This window comes from Oenanthe melanoleuca, chromosome 25, assembly GCF_029582105.1.
Source record: "Oenanthe melanoleuca isolate GR-GAL-2019-014 chromosome 25, OMel1.0, whole genome shotgun sequence".
Classification (NCBI taxonomy): domain Eukaryota; kingdom Metazoa; phylum Chordata; class Aves; order Passeriformes; family Muscicapidae; genus Oenanthe; species Oenanthe melanoleuca.
Window position 1 is genome coordinate 3,654,447 of NC_079358.1, and position 15,925 is coordinate 3,670,371.

Genomic DNA, 15,925 nt, shown 5'->3' on the forward strand with positions numbered 1-15,925 from the left:
AAACCACCCAAAAAACCACAAAAAATCCCCCCAAAAATTCCATTTTTTGTGCATTAATCCCCCACTTAAAACCCCCCAAAAACCGAACCACCCCCCAAAAAAACATCCAAAAAATCCCTAAAAAAACCCCCAAACCACCCAAAAAAATCCCCCCAAAAACTCCATTTTTTGTGCTCTAATTCCCCCACTTAAAACCCCCCAAAAACCGAACCACCCCCCAAAAACCACCCAAAAATTCCATTTTTTGTGCATTAATTCCCCCACTTAAAACCCCCCAAAAACCGAACCACCCCCCAAAAAAACACCCAAAAAATCTCCCCAAAAATTCCATTATTTGTGCACTAATTCCCCCACCTAAAAACCCCCCAAAAACCGAACCACTCCCAAAAAACCACTCAAAAAATCCCCCCAAAAACTCCATTTTTTGTACACTAATTCCCCCACCTAAAAACCGAACCACCCCCCAAAAACCACCCAAAAATTCCATTTTTTGTGCGCTAATTCCTCCACTTAAAGCCCCCCAAAAACCGAACCACCCCCCAAAAAACCACCCCAAAAATCTTATTTTGCGCTAATTTCACTACCTAAAGACCTCCCAAAAACATTTTTTGTGCACTAATTCCCCCACTTAAAACCCCCTAAAAACCGAACCACCTCCCAAAACACACCCAAAAAACTCCAAAACCACCCAAAAAATCACCAAAAAAGTCCCTCCAAAAAATTCCATTTTTTGTGCATTAATTCCCCCACTTAAAACCCCCCAAAAACCGAACCACCCCCCAAAAAACCATCCAAAAAATCCCTAAAAAAAACCCCAAACCCACCAAAAAAACTCCCGAAAAAACACCCAAAAAACTCCCGAAAAGACCCAAAATCCACCCAAAAAACTCCATTTTTTTGTGCACTAATTCCCCCACCTAAAAACCGAACCACCCCCCAAAAACCACCCAAAAACTCCATTTTTTATGCACTAATCCCCCACTTAAAGCCCCCCAAAAACCGAACCACCCCCCAAAAACCACCCAAAAATTCCATTTTTTGTGCATTAATTCCCACTTAAAACCCCCCAAAAACCGAACCACCCCCCCATAAACCCCCAAAATCTCCTCCCGGCGTTTCCAGTAAAACCCTTTAATGGCGGCGCTCACTCCAGGGGCGGCTCCAGCAGGTAGCCGTTCTCCGCGCCCAGGTAGCCGTCGCCGCTCGCCATCCCCTCGGGCGGCAGGAACAGCTCGGGCTCGCCCCCCGGGGGTCCCGCCTCGCCCCCCTCGCCGCCCCCCGGGCCGGCCCCGCGCTCCTCGCGCCGCTCCCGCTCCCGCTTGTGCTCCCGGTCCCGCTCCCGCTCCCGCTCCCGCCGCCGCTCGCGCTCCCGGTGCCCGCGCCGCCGCTCCCGCTCCCGCTCCCGCTTCTCCGCCGCCTCCCCCGCCATCCCCTCGGCTCCCGCCTCTCCCCCCGCTCCTCCTCCTCCTCCTCCTCCCAGCTCCTCGGGGGGCTCCAGCCCTTCCAGCGCTCCCTCCTCCTTCTTGTCGCGCTCCCGGTCGCGCTTTCGGTCGCGGGATCGCGATCGCCGCTTTCGGTCGCGCTCCCGCTCCCGGTCCTTGCTGCGGTCGCGGCTCCCGCCCCGTTTCCGCTCCCGCTCCTCCTTCTCGCGGCTCCGCGTTCGCCGCCGCCGCTCCCGGGAGCGCGAACGGCGCCGCTCCCGTTCCCGGGATCGCTCCCGGCGGTCGCGCTCCCGCTCCCGCTCCCGGTCCCTGAGGGGAGGGGGGGAGAGGAGCGGGGTGAGGGGGTCTGGGGGGTCTCTGAGGGGTTCTGGGGGTCCCTGATCCATCCCAGGGGGGTCCCAGAGGTGTCCTGGGGGTCCCTGACCCACTGCAGGGGGTCTCTGATCCATCCCAGGGGGTCCCTGATCCATCCTAGGGAGTCCCTGACCCATCACCGGGGGGCTCTGACCCATCCCAGGGGGTCCCTGATCCATCCCAGGGGGTCCCTGACCCATCCCAGGGGGGTCCCAGAGGTGTCCTGGGGGTCCCTGATCCATCCCAGGGGGTCTCATGGGGGTCCCTGACCCACTGCAGGGGGTCTCAGGTGTTCTGGGGGGTCCCTGACCCATCCCAGGGGGTCCTAGAAGTGTCCTGGTGGTCCCTGACCCGCTCCAAGCTGACTCTGGGGGTCCCTGAGCCCATCCCAGGGGTCCCCCAAGGTGTCACAGGGGGTCCCCAAAGACCGCCAAGGGTCCCCAGGGTGACAGGGGTCCCAAATTCCATCCCAGGGGTCCCAAAGGTGACACTGGGGGCCCCAAAAATGAGACAGAGGGTCCCAAAGCCAATCCTGGGGTCCCACATGTGACACAGGGGTCCCAAATTCCATCCCAGGGGTCCCCAAAGCCCCCCAAAGTCCCCCAGGGGCACGTTCCAAAGGTGTCACAGGGGTCCCCAAGGTGACACAGGGGTCCCAAATTCCATCCTAGGGGTCCCAAGGGTGACAAAAGGGGTCCCCAAGGTGTCACAGGGGTCCCAAGTTCCATCCCAGGGGTCCCAAAGCCCATCCCAGGGGTCCCCAAGGTGTCACAGGGGTCCCCAAGGTGTCACAGGGGTCCCAAAGCCCATCCCAGGGTGTCCCAAATTCCATCCCAGGGGTCCCCAAGGTCTCACAGGGGTCCCCAAAGCCCCTCAAAGCCCATCCCAGGGGTCCCCAAGGTGTCCCAGGGGTCCCCAAGGTGACACTGGGGGTCCCCAATGCCCCCCAAACCCCCCAGGGGAACGTTCCAAAGGTGTCACAGGGGTCCCCAAGGTGTCCCAGGGGTCCCCAAGGTGACACTGGGGTCCCAAATTCCATCCCAGGGGTCCCCAAGGTGTCCCAGGGGTCCCCAAGGTGTCCCAGGGGTCCCAAATTCCATCCCAGGGGTCCCCAAGGTGTCCCAGGGGTCCCCAAGGTGTCCCAGGGGTCCCCCAAGCCCCCCCAGCCCCGCTCACCGCTCGTCGTAGCGGGACGTGTCGTCCCTGCCCGAGTGCCGGATGTTGACGTCGGCGCCGCCGCGCCGGGTGCCCCCCAAACCTCCCCCTGGTGGGAGACACGGAGTCAGGGGACCCCAAAACTGACCCCCCAAAACTGACCCCCCAAACCTCCCCCTGGAGGGAGACACGGGGTCAGGGGACCCCAAAACTGACCCCCAAAACTGACCCCAAAGTGACCCCAAAACTGACCCCAAAGTGACCCCAAAGTAACCTCAAAACTGACCCCAAAGTGACCCCAAAACTGACACAAAACTGACCCCAAAGTGATCCCAAAGTGACCCCAAAACTGACCCCAAATTGATCCCAAAGTGACCCCAAGACTGACCCCAAAGTGACCCCAAAACTGACCCCAAAGTGACCCCAAAACTGACCCCAAAGTGATCCCAAAACTGACCCCAAAGTGATCCCAAAGTAACCCCAAAACTGACACAAAACTGACCCCAAAGTGATCCCAAAGTGACCCCAAAACTGACCCCAAAGTGACCCCAAAGTGACCCCAAGACTGACCCCAAATTGATCCCAAAGTGACCCCAAGACTGACCCCAAAGTGACCCCAAAACTGACCCCAAAGTGACCCCAAAAGTGAGACCCCAAAACTGACCCCAAACTGACCCCAAACTGACCCCAGACTGACCCCAAAGTGACCCCAAACTGACCCCAAACTGACCCCAAAGTGACACCCTAAACCTCCCCCTGGTGGGAAAAATGGGGTCAGGGGATCCCAAAGTGACCCCAAAGTGACCCCAAAGTAACCCCAAAACTGACCCCAAAGTGACCCCCCAAACCTCCCCCTGGAGGGAGACACAGGGTCAGGGGACCCCAAAACTGACCTCCCAAAACTGACCCCCCCAAACCTCCCCCTGGAGGGAGACACGGGGTCAGGGGACCCCAAAAATGAGACCCCAAAACTGACGCCCAAAGTGACCCCAAACTGACACCCCCCAAACCTCCCCCTGGTGGGAAAAATGGGGTCAGGGGACCCCAAAGTGACCCCAAAGTGACCCCAAGACTGACCTCAAAACTGACCCAAAACTGACCCCAAACTGACCCAAAACTGACCCAAAAACTGACCCCAAAACAGACACAAAACTGACACAAAACTAACCCAAAACTAACCCAAAAACTGACCCCAAAACTGACACAAAACTAACCCAAAACTGACTCCAAAACTGACACAAAACTAACCCAAAACTGACTCCAAAACTGGCCCCAAACTGATCCAAAATTGACCCCAAAGTGACCCCGAACTGACCCCAAAAAATCCAAATAAACCCCTAAAAAATCCCACATAAACCCGATTTTTTTGGGGAAAAAAGCCCCAAATTTGGGGCTGTACCATCCCAGATTGTTTTTTGGGTGTTAGTTAGGGGAGGGGTCTCACCCAGGCGCCGGGGCCGCCAGCCCTTGACGGTCCTGCCGCGCTCCACGTCCACCAGCACCCGGCGCCCGTCGATTTTCTTCCCGTCCGCGTGTTTGTAGGCGGCTGCAAAATATTTGGGGAGGGGTCCCGAGGGGTTTGGGGGGTGGGGGAGGGGAGGGGGGGGTCAGCTGAGGTGGGGTTAGAGCAGCCCCGCCACCCCCTCCCCCGAAAAAAAAAAAAAAAAAAAAAAAAAAAAAAAATTAAAAAATTTACAATCTGCAAAATGAAAATTTAAATAAATAAATAAATAAATAAATAAATAAATAAATAAATAAATAAATCCATCCCCGAGTAAAATAAAATAGATTTTTAAGTGAATACATAAAAAATAAATCCCAGCCCAAAATGAAAATAAGTAAGTTAGAAATGAATAAATAAAAAAAAAATTCCAGCCTAAAAGAAAAATAAATAAATAAAATCCCATCCCAAAATAAAAATAAGTTTTAAAATAAATAAAAAAAATAAGCTCGCCCAAAAGAAAAAGAAATAAGTAAATAAAATCCCAGCCCAAAATAAAAAGAAATAAATTTTTAAAAAAATAAATAAAAAATTCCACCCCAAAGTGAAATTAAATTTAAAAATAAATAAAAAAATAAACCCACCTCAAAATAAAAACAAATAAATAAATAAATCCCATCCCAAAATAAAAATTAAAAATAAATTTTTTTTAAAAATCCCACCCCAGAACAAAAACAAGTAAATTTTAAAAAACTTAAATAAATAAAAAATCCCACCCCAAAATAAAAATAAATGAATTTTAAAATAAGTTTAAAAACAAACCCACCCCCCAAAATAAATAAATATATAAATGAATGAAATACCACCCCCACAAAATAAAAATAATAAATAAATAAAGAAAATTTTTTTAAAATCCCGTCCTTTCCCCCCCACTCCAAATTTTTTCCTGTGACAGCTCCAGTATTGAAAATTAAAAATATAAAATATATTAAAATATAATTAAAATTTAAATTGGGGGTGTGTTTAAGGACTGCCCCCTCCTCACCCCAAAAATGCCACGGCTGGAAAGAAAAGTGGGTTAAAAATTGTGAGACCCCCCCCCCCCCAAAAAAAATAAAATAAAAAAAAATAAATAAAATTAAACCCCCTCCCCTAAATCAACACCACAGAATTTTGGGGGTGTCCCCCCTTCACCTGGACAGACCCCACACACACCTGGGGGGTTTTTGGGGGGGTCACCTCCTTTACCTGGTTTTGACCCCCCCAGACCCATTTTTTTTTTTTTTTTTTGGGGGGGTCTCAATCTATTTGTAGTGACCCCTCCCCAACACCTTGGTTTTGGGGTGTCACCTTTTTACCTGCTCATTGCCCCCCCAAATTAAATTTTTGGGGGTCTCACCCCCTCCACCTTCACACTGAAACCCCCATTAAATTTTTTTGGGGGGGGTGTCACTTTTTTTACCTGTTTATTGCCCCCCCAAATTAAATTTTTTGGGGCTGTCACCCCCTCCATCTGTACATTACCCCCGTCCAAAATATTTTTGGGGGTGTCACCTTTTTACCTGCTCATTGCCCCCCCAAATTAATTTTTTGGGGGGTTCTCACCCCCTTCACCTGTACATCCATCCCCCCAACCTCATTTTTGGGGGTGTCACCTTTTACCTGTAGGTTGCCCCCCCAAATTAAATTTTTGGGGGTCTCACCCCCTTCACCTGCACAATGACCCTCCCCCATTAAATTTTTGGGGGGTGTCACCATTTTTACCTGTTCATTGCCTCCCCAAAATAAAATTTTTTGGGGTCTCACCCCCTTCACCTGTACATTCACCCCCATCCAAATTTTTTGGGGGGTGTCACCTTTTTACCTGTTCATTGCCCCCCCAAATCAAAGTTTTTGGGGGTCTCACCCCCTTCACCTGCACACTGACCCCCCCCAACCTCATTTTTGGGGGGTGTCACCTTTTTACCTGTTTATTGCCCCCCCCAAATGTAAATTTTTGGGGGTTCCACCCCCTTCACCTGTACATTCACCCCCACACATCATTTGGGGGTGTCACCTTTTTACCTGTTTACTGACCCCCCCCCCCAAATTAAATTTTTGGGGGTCACACCCCCTTCACCTGTACATTCATCCCCGTCCTAATTTTTTTGGGAGGTGTCATCTTTTTTACCTGTTCATTGCCCCCCCAAATTAATTTTTTGGGGGGGTCTCACCCCCTTCACCTGTACATCCATCCCCCCAACCTCATTTTTTGGGGGTGTCACCTTTTACCTGTAGGTTGCCCCCCCAAATTAAATTTTTTGGGGGTCTCACCCCCTTTACCTGCACACTGACCCCCCCATTAAATTTTTTTGGGGGGTGTCACCATTTTTACCTGTTCATTGTCCCCCTAAATTAAATTTTTGGGGGTCTCACCCCCTTCACCTGTACATTACCCCCGTCCAAAATATTTTTGGGGGGTGTCACCTTTTTACCTGTAGGTTGCCCCCCCCAAATCAAATTTTTTGGGGGTTCCATCCCCTTCACCTGTACATTCACCCCCACACATCATTTTGGGGGTGTCATTTTTTTACCTGTTTATTGCCCCCCCCAATCAAATTTTTGGGGGTCTCACCCCCTCCACCTGTACACTGTCCCCCCCCATTAAATTTTTGGGGAGTGTCACCGTTTTTACCTGTTCATTGCCCCCCAAATCAAAGTTTTTGGGGGTCTCACCCCCTTCACCTGTATATTCACCCCCATCCTAAATTTTTTTGGGGGGGTGTCACCTTTTTACCTGCTCATTGCCCCCCCAAATTAATTTTTTGGGGGGGTGTCACCTTTTACCTGTAGGTTGTCCCCCCAAATTAAATTTTTTGGGGGTCTCACTCTCTTCTCCTGTACATTCACCCCATCCAAATTTTTTTGGATTTTTTCACCCATTTAACAACACCCCCACTTCAATTTGGGGGCTGCCTTACCTGCACCTCCCCATCCCAATTATTTATCTTTTTTTTTTTTTTGGGTGGGGGGCACTCATTGCAATTCAGGAACCCCCTCCCCATTTTAATTTTTATTTTTTGGTGGGGGACACCCATTGCAATTTAAATCCGCCCTCCCCATTTTAAATTTAAATTGTTTTTTCTTTGGGTGGGGGGAACTCATTGCAATTCAAACCCCCCTCCCCATTTTAATTTTTTTTTTTTTTGGGGTGGGGGGCACCCATTGCAATTCAGGAACCCCCTCCCCATTTTAATTTTTAGATGGGGGCACCCTTTGCAATTCAAACCCCCCTCCCCATTTCAATTTTTTTTTTTGGGTGGGGGGCACCCGTTGCAATTCAAGAACCCCCTCCCCATTTTAATTTTTTTTGGGTGGGGGGCACCCATTGCAACTCAAGACCCCTCCCCATTATTAATTTTTTTTTTTTTGGGGTGGGGGGCACCCATTGCAATTCAGGAACCCCCTCCCCATTTTAATTTTTATTTTTTGGGTGGGGGGCACTCATTGCAATTCAGGACCCCCCTCCCCAAAAAAAAAAAAATAAATGAACCACCACTGGACGCGGCCCCTCCCCCACCCGCCGAGCCCCTCCCCCTCCCCCCCCGCCCCTCCCCCGTGTCCCTGCGAGTCCTGGGCGCGGTGGGGGCGGGTCCGTGTCCCCCCCCGGGCTGGGGGGGCCCCTCCAGACGAAGCCGCTCCTGGCCGGGCGCTGGGGCCTTACCTGAGACCCGTCCTGCCTCACGCCCCTCCCCCTCCCCAAAAAAATCAACACCGAACCGACTCCGAGCCCCCCCCGCCCCTTTGGGACCCCCCCCCCCCGAATTAACCCCGCCCCCCCCGAGTGGGTTAAGTGGGTTTGGGGGGGGCTCAGCCCCCCTAAAAACGCCACTTTTTAATTTTTTATTTTTTATTTATTTTATACTTTTTAGCCCCTCCCCTCCCTGCCCCTCCCCCCTCGGTCGCTGGGACCGGGGGAGGGGTCGCTCCCCTTTTTGGGGGGGGGGGGCTCAGCCCCCCCCTCACCTATTCCCACCCCCCCAAACCCGACCCCACTCCCCCAAATAAGGGACCTGCCCTAAACCAACATCCTGCCTCCTGGGGGGGTCCCCAAACTTTTATTTTATTTTATTTTATTTTTTGGGAATCCCCAAATTTTTATTTTTTTGGGAAATCCCCAAATTTTTATTTTTTGATAGATCCCCAAATTTTTTTTTTTTTGAGGTCCCCAAATTTTTATTTTTTGGGGGGGGTCCCTAAATTTTTTTATTTTTTGGGGGGGTCCCTAAATTTTTAAATTTTTTTTTTGGGGGGAGGCACTTAGAGCCTCCCCCACCCTTCCTCATCCTCCTCCTCCTCGGGCCTGGGGGGGGGTCCTGCCTCATCACCCAAATTTCACGGGTGGGGGGGGCACCTTGAGGGCCCCTCCCCAAAATTTTGGGGGAAAAGGGGGGGGGGGGTCACATGTCCCCACCTCAGCAGAGACTGAGGCCGTGACTGTGCTGGATGTTTTGGGTGGGGAGGGAGGAAAATTTGGGAATATTGGGAATTCTGGGATTGGCTCCCTGCCCGCGCTGGGTGGGGGGGGGGGGGGGCGCTGTGAGGAGCCCCCTCCCCAAAAATATGAGAAGGGGGAGGGGGGGGTCCCTAATTAATGGCGGGGGTTTGGGGGTGCTGCTGCTGAACCTCGGGGGTTTTGGGGGGTCCCACCCTGCACCCCCAGCCCGGCCACGCCCGGCTGGGAGCAGAGGGGGGTCCCCAAATGCAGCCCCCCAAACTCCTCCGCTGGTGGGGGAGGGGCGGGGGGGGGTTCACAGCTCCTCCCCATCCCCCCCCCCACGGCGCTGAGGTGGTTTCATTCCGTTTTTGGGGTTTTTGGGGTGTACAAACGTGTCTTACCAGGATACAAACCCTTATACCAACCATACACTGAGGTGTGGAGGGGGGAGCATTAGGATCAGCTGCAAGCCAGCAGTGGCAAAAGCCATCACAAAGGTGGCTGCAGTGACAATAAAACAGTGTTAATACAACCCCCGGGACCGGCGGCCGTCCGTCCGTCCTTCCCCCCCCACCGCACGCGGAGACGGGACACACCCGGAACGGGACACACCCGGAACGGGACACACCCGGAACCGGCATGGGACACACCCGGAACCGGAAATAGGGCATCCCAGAACAGGGACACACCCGGAACCGAGATGGGACACACCCGGAACCGAAACTAAGGAATCCCAGAACCGGGATGGGACACACCCGGAACCGGAACACACCAGGAACCGGGATGGGACACACTCGGAACCGGAACTAGGGCACCCCGGAACCGGGACACACCCGGAATCGGGATGGGACACACTCGGAACCAGGACACCCAGGAACCGGGGCACCACCGGAACGGGAACTGGGGCATCCCCAGAACCGGGATGGGACACACCCGGAACCGGAACTAGGGTACCTAGGAACCGGAACTACGGTACCTAGGAACCGGAATTAAGGCACCACCTGAACACCCAGGAGCCGGAAGTGGGGGTACCCCGGAACCGGAAAACATCCGGAACCAGACCTGGGGAACCCCCAGGACCGGAACACCCAAGGAACCGGAAGCGGAACACCCCAGGATCGCCCGCCCCGAGGGGGTGCAGGGATGGAGAGACAGGAACGGAGAGAGAGCGGCGCCGCAGGATGGGCCAACGGCTGGCCAACCTCAATGGAAGACTGACCAATGGGAGCTCTACCCACAGGCCTGGCCAGCTGGACTCTTGACCAACAGTAATGGACACTTGACCAACAGCATTGTCCAACAGTTGGCCAAACTCAATGGAAGGCTGACCAACAGCACTGACCACCCCCAATGGACAGTTGACCAATGGGAGCTCTATCCATAGGCTCAACCAACTGGACGCTTGACCAATGGGTGGGTGACCAATGGAAGGTTGACCAATGGCGTCAACCAACCCCAATGGACAGTTGACCAATGGCACTGACCAACAGTTGGCCAACCCCAATGGACAGCTGACCAACGGGAGCTCTACCCACAGGCCTGCCCAGCTGGACTCTTAACCAACAGTTGGCCAACCTCAACGGACAGCTGACCAATGGCACTGACCAACAGTTGGCCAACCCCAATGGACAGTTGACCAATGGCACTGACCAACAGTTGGCCAACCCCAATGGACAGCTGACCAATGGCACTGACCAACAGTTGGCCAACCCCAATGGACAGTTGACCAATGGCACTGACCAACAGTTGGCCAACCCCAATGGACAGCTGACCAATGGGAGCTCTACCCACAGGCTCGGCCAGCTGGACACTTGACCAATGGGTGACTGGCCAATGATAACCTTGACCAACAGGACTGTAGGTTGGGCAACAGTACCACTGGCCAACTGTAGCCTTGGTCAACCACACCACTGGCCAACCACATCCTTGGCTGCCTGTAGTTTGGCTACCTGGAGCCTTGGCCACCAACTGCCTCTGCTTTGGCCACCGCCTGCAGTCCTGGCCACCGATTGTACCTTGGCCACCACCTGTCCCTCTGCTTGTCGGTAGCCTTGGTCAACCGTAGCCTTGGCCACCACCTGGAATTGAGCAGTGACCTGCCCTGTGGCCACCTGTAGCCTTGGCTACCTAGAGTTTGGCCACCTTGTTTCCTTGGTAGCCATGGCAACCTAAAACTGGACCGCCTGTAGCCCTGACCACCTGTAAATTTGGCCACCTACACCTTGGCCACTGGTAACCACGGCTACCTAAAACTTGACCACCTGTAAATTTGGCCACCTACACCTTGGCCACTGGTAGCCATGTCTACCAAAAACTTGACCACCTGTAGCCCTGACCACCTGTAAATTTGGCCACCTACACCTTGGCCACTGTCCACCTGCAGTTTGGCCACCTGACCCTTTTTTTTGTACCCTTGACCACCAAGGTCTTTGGCCACCTGTACCTTGGCCTGACCACGCCCGCTCGCCCCGCCCCCGTACTTACCTGGCTCCCGGCCCAGGGGCCCCCCAGGTGCGGGAGGGGGGTGGGACATGCGGAATTTGGGGGGATTTGGGGGGTTTTGGGGTGCAGGGGGGGGTGTGGGGGTACTCACAGTGCATGTCCCGCTCGTGCTCGTACTCGATGAAGGCGTAACCGCGCGGCTTCCCCGAGCGCTTGTTGTACACCATGTAGATCTGGGGGGACGGGGGGACAGGTGAGACACCCCGAAAACGGGGGCTGGGGGGCGGGTGGGACACCCCAAAAATCAGGGGGTGGTGGGACAGGTGAGACACCCCGAAAACGGAGGCTGGGGGGCGGGTGGGACACCCCAAAAATCAGGGGGTGGTGGGACAAGTGTGTAGAGACAGGTGTGACACCCCAAAAATCAGGGGGTGTGGGACAGGGGTGTAGGGACAGGTGTGACACCCCAAAAATCAGGGGGTGTTGGCACAGGGGTGTAGAGACAGGTGTGACACCCCAGAAATCAGGGGGTGGTGGGCACAGGTGTGGGACAGGTGTGACACTCCGGAAATGGGGGTTGAGGGATGGGTGGGACACCCCAAAAATCAGGGGGTGGTGGGACAGGTGAGACACCCTGAAAACGGGGGCTGGGGGGCGGGTGGGACACCCCAGAAACAGAGGGCGGTGGGACAGGTGTGTAGAGACAGGTGTAACACCCCAAAAATCAGGGGGTGGGGGATAGGTGTGGGACAGATGTGACACTCTGGAAATGGGGGTTGAGGGATGGGTGGGACACCCCAAAAATCAGGGGGTGGTGGGACAGGTGAGACACTCTGAAAAGGGGGGCTGGGGGGCGGGTGGGACACCCCAAAAATCAGGGGGTGGTGGGACAGGTGAGACACCCCAAAAACAGGGGCTGGGGGGCGGGTGGGACACCCCAAAAATCAGGGAGTGGGGTACAGGTGTGGGACAGATGTGACACCCCGAAAATGGGGGCTGGGGACAGGTGTGACACCCCAAAAATCAGGGAGTGGTGGCACAGGTGTGTAGACACAGGTGTGACACCCCGAAAGCGGGGGATGGGGGGGCAGGTGTGACATCCCGAAAACAGGGGTTGAGGGATGGGTGAGACACCCCAAAAATCAGGGGCTGGGGAACAGGTGTGACGTCCCAAAAATGGGGGTTGAGGGATGGGTGGGAAACCCCAAAAATCAGGGGGTGGTGGCACAGGTGTGGGACCCTAAAAATCAAGGTGTGTGACACCCTAATTGGAACACCTGTGACACCCTAAAAATCAGGGGTTGGGGGACAGGTGTGACACCCCAAATATCAGGTTTGGGGACAGGTGTGACCTCCCTGGACAGCAAGAAGTGTTTGGGGGCTGTTTTTGGGGGGCTGTTTTTGGGGGGTGACACCCCCACTCACCCTCTTGATGGGCCCATACACCTCAAACTCTCGGCGCAGCTTCGACTCTGTCGTGTCGTAATTCTGGGGAAAAAACCAAGAGGGTGACCCCAAAAACTGGAGGATCCTGGAATATTTGGGAGACACCCCTAAAATTTGGGAAAACCGAAAAGAACCATTAAAAAAAACCCCAAAATTAAAAAGAATTCAGGGGCAGTATCACAGACTAAAGGGAAATTCATGGACTGGGAGTGGGAGAACCCAGAAATAGAAAACTGAGGAACCCCCACAGCCTGAAGAAACCTCAAAGATTGTGAGAAAACCCCCAAGGATGTGAAGAAACCCCAAAAGTGGGTGTGAGCCCCCCCAAAATTGGGGTGGTACCCCCAGAATTTCCTCCCCCCAGCACTCACCACTCTGGCCACAAACAGGGTTTTGAAGGCGTCTCCTTGAGCGTTGGGGTCGTTGTGGGGGTCCCCTGGGGGATGAGAGGAAAAAGGGGGGTCAGAGGAAAATGGGGGACCCCTCCCCAGCCCCTCAGGACCCCTCCCCAGCCCCTCAGGACCCTCCCCCAACTCACAGAGTTTGAGCTCGGACTCCACCTCCTGCTGCCTCCGCTCGATCTTCTCCCGCCGCTGTTGGGGGGCAAAGAGACCGAAAAACGGGGAGTGGGGTGACCTCAGGGGGGTCCCAAACCCACAGGATCCACCTACAGCCCCCCAAAAATCTGTGGGGAACCCCAAAAATCCCCAAAAACCCAGAAGGGATGAGCCAAACTCTGCATTGGGGAAGAGCTGAAACTTAAGGGTTAACACCCCCTTGGTGTCAGTTTTGGGGACCCCCCCAGCACTCCCAGAGCTGTGGGGAAGGGGCTGAGTTCTTCTGGGGGGAGCTGCCCCCAATTTTGGGGGGGTTCTCCCCAGGTTTTGGGGGGCTCTGGACATACCTTGCGCTCCATGCGCTCCTCGCGCGTCTCGGCGCGCGTCGGCGGGGGGGCATCGCGGGGGTCCTGGGGACACAGAGGAGTTTTGGGGGGTCCAAGGGGGTTTTGGGGGTGGGGAGGGGGTTTGGGGAGGGGTTATGGGGTCTGGGAGGAGTCCAGGATGGGGTTATGGGGGTGCACAGGGGGATTTGGGGGAGAATTATGGGGGTCTGGGGTGGTTTTGGGCACGGTCTGTGTGGGGTTTGGGGGATTTTGGGGGTCTGGGAAGGGTCAGTGTGGGGTTTTGGGGGGGTCTAGGGAAGGGCCTGTGTGGGGTTTTGGGGGTCTGGGTGAGATTTTGGGGCTCTGGGGAGGGTCTCTGTGGGATTTTGGGGGTCTGGGGAGGAGCTCTGTGGGGTCTCTTTGGGATTTTGGGGGTTTGGGGAGGATCTGTGTGGAGTTTTGGGGATCTGGGTGAGATTTTGGGGGTCTGTGTAGGATTTTTAGGAAGGTCTCTGTGGGATTTTAGGGGTCTGTGTGAGGTTTTTGGGAGAATCTCTGTGGGGTTTTGGGGCTCTGGGTGAGATTTTAGGGATTTGGAGAGGATCTCTTTGGGATTCTAGGGGTCTGTGTGGGGTCTCTGTGGGGTTTTGTGGCTCTGGGTGTGATTCTGGGGGGTCTCTGTGGAATTGTGGGGGTCTCTATGGAGCCTCTGTGGGATTCTGGGGGTCTCTGTGGGGTCTCTGTGGAATTTTAGGGATCTGGGGAGGGTCTCTGAGGGGTTCTGGGTGTCTCTATGGGGTTTTGGGGTTCTCTGTGGGATACTGGGTGTCTCTGTGGGTCTTTGTGGGATTCTGGGAGTCTCTGTGGGATTTTGGGGGTCTCTGTGGGATTCTGGGGGGGTCTCTGTGGGATTTTGGAGGTCTCTGTAATTCTGGGGGGGTCTCTGTGGGGTTTTGGGGCTCTGTCTGAGGTTTTTGGGAGGGTCTCTGTGGGGTTTTGGGTGTCTCTGTGGGATTCTGGGGGTCTCTGTGGGGTTTTGGGTGTCTCTGTGGGATTCTGGGGGTCTCTGTGGGTCTCTGTGGGATTCTGGGGGTCTCTGTGGGGTTTTGGGGGTCTCTGTGTCTCTCTGTGTCCCCGGGGTACCTCGAACTCGCGGATGTAGGGCGCGATGCCGCTGTAGGGCTGGTTGTGGTGCTTCTCATGGGGTAACTTCTCCAGGGGGGGCAGGTATGGGATGGGGTCCCGGGGGGCAAACAGGGCCAGAAGGTTGGGGGGCAGGAACTGCGTCATCCTGAGGGGCTCTGGGGGGGCACAGAGAGGGTCAGCACCCCCTGAGCCCACCCAAAATACCCCAGAGCCCCCCACCCAAAACACCCCAACTCCTCCCTCAGTGCAGACACTTCATCCCACACAGACCCTCAAAATCCCACCCGGGGCTCCCTCAAAATCTTACCATGGGCTCCCCCCAAAACCCCACCCTGGGCTCCCCGAAAACCTTCCTGGGCCACTTTCCCCTCACGCCAGCCACCCCCAGACCCCCAAAAACCCACCCCGATCCCCTCAACGCACCCTGGGCTCCCCCAAAATCCTTCCTGGGTCCCTTTCAGGCACTCCCAGACCCCCAAAAACCCACCCTGGGCTCCTCCAAAATCCTTCCTGGGCCACTTTCCCCTCACACAACCACCCCCAGACCCCCAATAATCCCCCCCAGACCCCCCAAAACCCACCCCGATCCCCTCAACCCACCCTGGGCTCCCCCAAAATCCTTCCTGGATCCCTCTCAGTCACCCCAGAGCCCCAAAAAACCCCTCCAGACCCTCCCATAACCAAACCGAGACCCCCAAACCCCCTCACAACCCCTCCCCCCACACCCGACACCGCCCGCCCGCCCCAAGCCCTCACGGCAGCGCCCCCCCCACCCCCTCACAGCCCCCCCAGCCTCTCCCCCTCCCTCCCGGGCCATTCCCGCCCCGTTTCCCCTCACGGAACCCGCCGCTTCCCTCAGCCCCGTCCCCTCGGCCCTCACGCACCGCGCGCTCCCTCCGGCCCGGCCGCTCCGCGCGCGCCTCCCCCCGCGCATGCGCGCCCGCCGGAAGTGACGCAACGGCGGAAGTGGCGGGGCCGGTAACGGCTGCTTGAGGCGGGGCCGAAAGGGGCGGAGCCAACGTGAGGGGTCGTCGTGGGCGTGGCTTAACCGTTGCTATGGGCGTGGTTTAACCAGCCGTTGCTATGGGCGTGGGTTTAATCACTCGTTGCTATGGGCGTGGTTTAACCAGCCGTTGTTA

At 55.3% G+C, this 15,925-nt stretch overlaps 1 protein-coding gene and 1 long non-coding RNA gene across 3 annotated transcripts; both read right to left on the minus strand.

Annotated features, from left to right (window-relative positions):
- Window positions 1-1,119: 1,119 nt before the first annotated feature.
- On the minus strand, window positions 1,120-15,769 carry SNRNP70 (small nuclear ribonucleoprotein U1 subunit 70). Its single transcript, XM_056510242.1, has 10 exons — window positions 15,671-15,769; window positions 14,784-14,941; window positions 13,662-13,724; window positions 13,296-13,350; window positions 13,129-13,193; window positions 12,737-12,799; window positions 11,463-11,544; window positions 4,396-4,497; window positions 2,973-3,060; window positions 1,120-1,751 (listed from the first exon to the last, which is right to left on the minus strand). The coding sequence occupies exons 2-10, from the start codon at window positions 14,928-14,930 to the stop codon at window positions 1,145-1,147; spliced, it is 1,272 nt and encodes a 423-aa protein (XP_056366217.1). The 5' UTR covers window positions 14,931-14,941; window positions 15,671-15,769; the 3' UTR covers window positions 1,120-1,144.
- LOC130262961 (uncharacterized) lies at window positions 5,636-7,197 on the minus strand. 2 transcript variants are annotated; one of them, XR_008842202.1, is made up of 4 exons: window positions 6,817-7,197; window positions 6,148-6,410; window positions 5,846-5,946; window positions 5,636-5,742 (listed from the first exon to the last, which is right to left on the minus strand). It is a non-coding gene; the product is annotated as an uncharacterized LOC130262961 (long non-coding RNA). The 2 variants fall into 2 exon arrangements; XR_008842201.1 differs by lacking the exon at window positions 6,817-7,197 and having other exon boundaries at window positions 6,148-6,443.
- Window positions 15,770-15,925: the final 156 nt, after the last annotated feature.

Bases quoted from the DNA above. Each gene is read 5' to 3' on its own strand.
- SNRNP70 (XM_056510242.1), bottom strand. From the start codon at position 14,930: ATGACGCAGTTCCTGCCCCCCAACCTTCTGGCCCTGTTTGCCCCCCGG. The intron at 13,725-14,783 runs GTACCCCGGGGA...CTGTGTCCCCAG, and splicing joins CCTACATCCGCGAGTTCGAG to GACCCCCGCGATGCCCCCCC. The intron at 13,351-13,661 runs GTATGTCCAGAG...GCCCCCCAACAG, and splicing joins AGGAGCGCATGGAGCGCAAG to CGGCGGGAGAAGATCGAGCG.